The 5928-nt window shown below is 60.8% G+C and overlaps 1 protein-coding gene across 1 annotated transcript; it reads left to right on the top strand.

Moving 5' to 3' along the window:
- Window positions 1-1515: 1515 nt before the first annotated feature.
- Window positions 1516-4013, top strand: ZNF503 (zinc finger protein 503). The gene is made up of 2 exons (XM_056848771.1): window positions 1516-1794; window positions 2464-4013. Exons 1-2 carry the CDS (start codon window positions 1516-1518, stop codon window positions 4006-4008), a joined length of 1824 nt encoding a protein of 607 aa, XP_056704749.1. The 3' UTR covers window positions 4009-4013.
- Window positions 4014-5928: the final 1915 nt, after the last annotated feature.

Raw genomic sequence — 5928 nt, forward strand, 5'->3', positions numbered from 1 at the left:
TTCTCGCAGGGAAGTCGCCTTGCCCGCCTGCCGGCCTCCTTGTCTGTCTGTCTCTCTCCCCGCCCTCCTCCCCCCTTCCTTCTTTCAAGTCGCACCAGGCTTGTAATCAGCAACAAAACCTGACATAAATCAAGGCAGGATTGACAGGGACTGACAAATAACTGATTGATTGCGGTTGGGGAGCATTGACAGCTGATGAAGGGGAGGGGGGAGGCTTCTCTCGCCCCCCCCCACACACCGCTGCAAAGGAAGAGGGGGAAGGGAGGGTGCCGAGGGGGGCGTGGCCGGGCGGGCACGTGACGCTTGCCTGGCCCAATCCGGCCCCGGAGCCTCCCCTCTCTGGCCGGGGCTCCGATTGGAGAGCTTTCGGCTCGGGGGAGGGCCGGGCGGAGTTTTGGTTCTTTGGTTTCGCGGTCCGGGGAAAGGGGGGGGGGACGGATGCGACAGGGAGGGTTTTGCCCCATCGAGCTCCCTCCGCAATATATATATATATATAGCTGGGGGTGGGGGTGCAAACCGCCCCGTCCTTGCAGTGCTTCTTGTTTGAGGGAGCGCACGGCCGGGACTGTCAGTGGTGCGCATTTGCGGGGGACCCAACGAAACAAAAGGTTTACGCTAGTTGCATCTTTGGAAGCCTGTCTTGGCTCTTTTTTCTTTCTTTCGGCAAAAATGTTAAAATTTCTTGCTTAAAAAAAAAAAGCCAGAAAGCGACAGCTCCCAAACCCTGAACCCCTCCGGGGGAGAAAGGGAGGAAATCCAAGGCCGGGGGGGGGGGGAGGCTCCCGAGAAACAGAAAATCGCCGCCCCCGCCTCTCTCCACCCGCCCCTCCGTCCTGCCCGTAGAAACAACAACCGGGGTGGGGAAAAGCAGGCGAAGGAGAGGAAGAAAGGAAGAGAGAGAGAGAGAGAGACCATTGCAAAAAAAAAGGGGGGGGGGCTGGAAAAGCCCCTGAAGAGGCCCGGTGACGTCACATCCCCTTGACCCTCCAATCACCTCGGGGTCCCATTTGATTGGAAGGCGGCAACGGCTTTAATCTCCGGCTAATTCAGCTGCTTTTGAAGTGCGGGGCGCCGCCAGATCTCCGCCTGGAAGGGGAGCGGCGCGCATCGCGGCGGAATCGCGGCGGCACCGGCAGGCGGAGGCCCAGACAAGCGCCGCGCAGCCGGGCAAAGCGGCCCAGAGAAGCGCCGGCGAGCAGCCCGGCTTCTCCCCCCCCCCCCCGATCACCCCCGCCGGCCGACGGAGCCCCCCAGCCGCGGATTATCGCTCTTTGGTCTTCTCTCCGGCGTCGGGAGCGCGATCCTTCAAGGGGGGGCGCACTGAAGGTGGACGTTGCGCATTCCGGGGGGGGGACACCCCTTCCACCGGTTCCGGCCGCGCGCCCGGCCGCGCGCCCGGGGGCCCGAAGAGGCGAAGCGTGCGCGCGCCCGGCGGCTCCCCCCCCCGTTCCGGCTTGGTGAGCGGCGCGCCCGGCGCTCCCCCCCTCCGCCCGCTTTCATGCGCTCCTTTGGGTCATGAGTACGCCCCCCTGGCTCTCTGCCCTAAGAAGTAGTCAGCAGCGCGGCGGCGGCGGCGGGAGCGGCTCCCGGCTCGCCTGGCACAGCGGCGCGGCCGCCCCCCCCGGCAGCGGCCCCAGCCAGCCCTTCCCGCACGCCGTGCCCCCCTCCGACCCCCTGCGCCAGGCCAACCGCCTGCCCATCAAGGTGCTCAAGATGCTGACGGCGCGGACGGGGCACATCCTGCACCCGGAGTACCTCCAGCCCCTGCCCTCCACCCCCGTCAGCCCCATCGAGGTAAGAGGAGCGCGGGGCGGGGGGGTGGCGGCGTGTGCTTGCGGGGCCAGCCTTTGTAGGGACCCGGCCACCGGGGCTTATTCCCCCCTCCCAAGTATAGGAGTTTGCCTGGGGTGGGCAGACCCCCCCTTATTTCGCCACCTTTGTGAAGAGCCCCGGAGCGTCCAGCCCCCAGCCGGCAAAGCGACCCCCGGCCGTTTGCTCGGGAGGCCCGCTCAGCCGGCTCTGGGAGAGCTTTGGGGCCGGGACCCGCGGGACGGTGCCCCGCAGCGGGGGAGGGGGCAGAGGAAAGGGAGGGGGTGTCCTGCCCAACTCCACATCCCCCCTGCGGAGTTGGGCCCCGATCCCCGCCGACTGCGTCCTTTTGGACTGGGGGTGGCGCGAAAGTCTGGGATTGTTTTTGTTCTAACAGCGACGGGGCGGGTTGCAGTGGAGGGGGGGAGACAGAAGCATGTGCGTGTACATGAAGGGCGCGGCTCCGTCCCGTCTGATTCGTTACACCTGCGTAAAAGCGTCCTGCTTCGCAAAGGGCCGGGGCGCGCGAGAAAGTTTGGCTCGGCGCCTTTCCCGGGCCTCGGGGTGGGGGGGTGGGGCGGCGCCGGGCCCCCTTTCTCGCGCCCTCCAGGGTGGCTTCTGACCGCCTCTCCCCTTTCTCCCCCCCCCCCGCAGCTGGACGCCAAGAAGAGCCCTCTGGCGCTGCTGGCGCAGACCTGCTCGCAGATCGGCAAGCCGGACCCCTCGCCCTCCTCCAAGCTCTCGTCGGTGGCGTCGAGCGGGGGCGGCGACAAGGACCCCCCCAAGGCCGGCCCGCTGAAGCTGAGCGACATCGGCGCGGAGGACAAGTCCAGCTTCAAGCCCTACGCCAAGCCCGGCGCCGACAAGAAAGAGCCGTCGGGGGCCGCGGCGTCGGGGGTGGGCGCTTCCTCCGGGGCCGGCGGCGGCTCGGGCGGCGGCGGCGGCGGCGGCGGCGGCGGCGGGGAGAAGTCGGGCTTTCGGGTGCCGAGCGCCACCTGCCAGCCGTTCACGCCCAGGACAGGCAGCCCCACCTCCAGCTCGGCCTCGGCCTGCTCGCCCGGCTTGCTGCCCGGCGACGCCAAGAGCGGCGAGGCGGACAAGAAGGAGGCGCCGGAGGGCTGCGCCAAGGAGCCGTCGGGGCCCCTGGGGCGGCTGGGCTGCGGCGGCGGCGGGGGCCTCCCGGACCTGAGCCAGGCGCACGACGGCGCCAAGGGCCTGCTGGCCTCCTCGTCCTCCTCCTCGTCGTCGTCGTCCTCGTCGGAGGCGTGCGGCGGCGCCGGCAACTCGGTGTCCACGTCGAGCTCGTCGTCGTCGTCGTCGTCGGTGCTGGGCTCGGGGCTGGTGGCGCCGGTGTCGCCCTACAAGGCCGGCCAGAGCGTCTTCCCGCTGCCCCCCGCCGGCATGAGCTACCCGGGGGCGCTGGCGGGGGCCTACGCCGGCTACCCGCCCCAGTTCCTGCCCCCCGGCGTGGCGCTGGACCCGGGCAAGGCCGGCGGCCTGCAGCTGGCCGGCAGCCTGGGCTGCGGCAAGGCGGCGGGCTCCAGCCCCCTGGCCGGCGCCTCCCCGCCGTCGGTGATGACGGCCAGCCTGTGCCGCGACCCCTACTGCCTGAGCTACCACTGCGCCAGCCAGCTGGCCGGGGCGGCGGCGGCCAGCGCCTCGTGCGCCCACGAGCAGGCGCTGAAGGCCGGCTACCCGCTGGTCTACCCCACGCACCCGCTGCACGCCGTGCACTCCTCGCCGCCCGCCCTGGCCGCCCACCCGCTCTACCCCTACGGCTTCGTGCTGCCCAACGACCCCCAGCCCCACGTCTGCAACTGGGTCTCGGCCAACGGGCCCTGCGACAAGCGCTTCGCCAGCGCCGACGAGCTGCTGGGCCACCTGCGGACGCACACCGCCTTCCCCGGCACGGACAAGCTGCTGGGCGCCTACCCGGCCTCCGGCTCGCTGGCCGCCGCCATGGCCTGCCACATGCACGTGCCCACCTCGGCCGCCCCCTCGGGCAGCCCGGCCTCGCTGGCCCTGCGCTCCCCGCACCACGCCCTGGGCCTGGGCGGACGCTACCACCCCTACTCCAAGAGCCCCCTGCCCGCCCCCGGAGCCCCCGTCCCCGTGCCGGCCGCCAGCGGACCCTACTACTCGCCCTACGCCCTCTACGGCCAGAGACTGACCACCGCCTCCGCCTTGGGATACCAGTGAGTGCGCCGGGGAGGGGGGGCGGGGGGAGGGGGGGGCGGGGGGCGGGAGAGGACGGCGAGGCGGCCGGCGGCCAGGACGAAAGAGGCCGAACTTTCTTTTTCCCACCGGCGGCCACCGAAACGAGACACGCAAAAACCAGAACACGGAAAAGCGGACTGTGGTGGTTTTTTTTATATATCTATATCTATATATAAAAGAATAGTGTTCATCTCGAGGACTGGATCCGTATGGGCACCGTATTTATTTATGTTAGCTTCAAGCCGGACGATGAATCAATTTTAAAAAAGGAAAATTTTAAAAAAAACACACAAAAAAAATTAATAATGAAGTGCATTACTTAAAAACTGCAGCTCGATAGGTTTAAAGGAAAACAAAAACAAAAAAGCAAAATCTAAAGTGGAAACACCCGTTGTAGACTATAAATAAATAATAAAAAAAGACAAGCGGAATTAGAGGTCTTCTCTTTTAATGTTGCTTTTAACATTGCCATGATTGTATTGTACCTTCTTATTTTAGCGTCTCTTTCCCCGGAGTGGAAAAAACACCCGATTTGCATGTTTGTTACTAAAAGGAAAGAAAGAAAGAAAGAAAAGCCACCTCTGGAATTGCGATTTGTCAGCTTTCAAATTGCAATTATTATTTTTTAAAAGATCTATCTCCTCCTTCCACCCAAAATATTAAAAAATGGGTATTTTTTTTGTATGCCTCCTGGAAGAAAGGGAAATCCAAATAGCACCCGATTCCGAAACCTCCGTTTGCCTTATTTTTTTGGTCCTCTTATCAGGAGGACCCTGACTATTTTTTTTTAAGTCCGCCATAGAAAAGGGGGCAACAGCCAGCATGACGTCCTGTATTTAAAACTAAGGGACCCTGTATCGCTTTACAAGATTAAAATTCCGTATATTTGATGTATTAAAAAAACAAAGCAAAAAAGATTTTACTTTTCTTTGGGGAAATCACCTATTGGCGTCTGTTTCCCAAACAGGCCTGCGAGTATGTTTGTGGGGGGCGGGGAGAGAGAGAGCTATAATGTGACCAGGAGAAGGAGTTTAAGAGTCGATTCGGTTTGATTAATAATTGTAAGGGATTTTTTTTGAAGTGTTGTTATGGATAGGTTTTGGCGAAGGACACGGCGGTCCAACCCACCCCTTCTAACAGCAGAAGTAGGAATGAAAGGTCATTTATGCGTTGGAAGGTTTTGCCTTCAGTTTGCCTGTCTAGAGATGCACATTTTCCCCATCAGAATTCTCAAAACTACATGGGGGCTTATTTTTGAGTTTTAAAAGTGTCACTCTTTGCTTTAGCAGCTAAGAAAATCTGAGCTAAAGCTGCTTTTAATCAGGGAACTTAATATATTTAAATACTAGTTTCTTGTGGGTCAGACTGTTTTAAAGTTATTTTAATGTTATTTTATGATATTTTAATGTTTTGTATGGTGGATTGTGATGGCCTTCGGCCACAGACAATAAACCTTATCAGTTTTTGAGTTTTAAGAATTTGGATGGGGAAGATGTGGGTCGAGAGGACAGCAATCCAAGGCAAAACCTCCCATGCATAAATGGCCTTAAAGTAAAATCCCAGGAACCGGTTCAAAGGGCGCCTCCCCATCTTGCTAAAGGCTTTTAAAAAATTATAAGCGATCCTGTGCTGAATTTGGGGACGGATTTCCCTCGCTGCTGCACCCCCACCCCCAAAAAGTCAGGAAGATTTTGCTGGGTTTCTCCCCGGCCTGCAGTAGATCGCAAGGAAAACGAACGAGGAAGACGGAATTTCGAAGGGACTTTGCTTGCAAAATCGGATGAAAACGATCCGGAGATGCGGACAGCTTTGCGCAACGGCATTTTGATTTTTTTTTTTCCTGGGAGCTTGTGGAGGAGAACTTCCTATTTTTCTGTCGATTATATTTTTTTTAAGGAGCAA

This window comes from Euleptes europaea, chromosome 4 (genome assembly GCF_029931775.1).
Source record: "Euleptes europaea isolate rEulEur1 chromosome 4, rEulEur1.hap1, whole genome shotgun sequence".
Taxonomy (NCBI): domain Eukaryota; kingdom Metazoa; phylum Chordata; class Lepidosauria; order Squamata; family Sphaerodactylidae; genus Euleptes; species Euleptes europaea.

What these genes read in the sequence shown, in the direction of transcription:
- ZNF503 (XM_056848771.1), top strand. Translation starts at nt 1,516, where the DNA reads ATGAGTACGCCCCCCTGGCTCTCTGCCCTAAGAAGTAGTCAGCAGCGC. An exon ending in CCCCCGTCAGCCCCATCGAG is followed by an intron (nt 1,795 to 2,463) that starts GTAAGAGGAGCG and finishes CCCCCCCCGCAG; the next exon opens with CTGGACGCCAAGAAGAGCCC.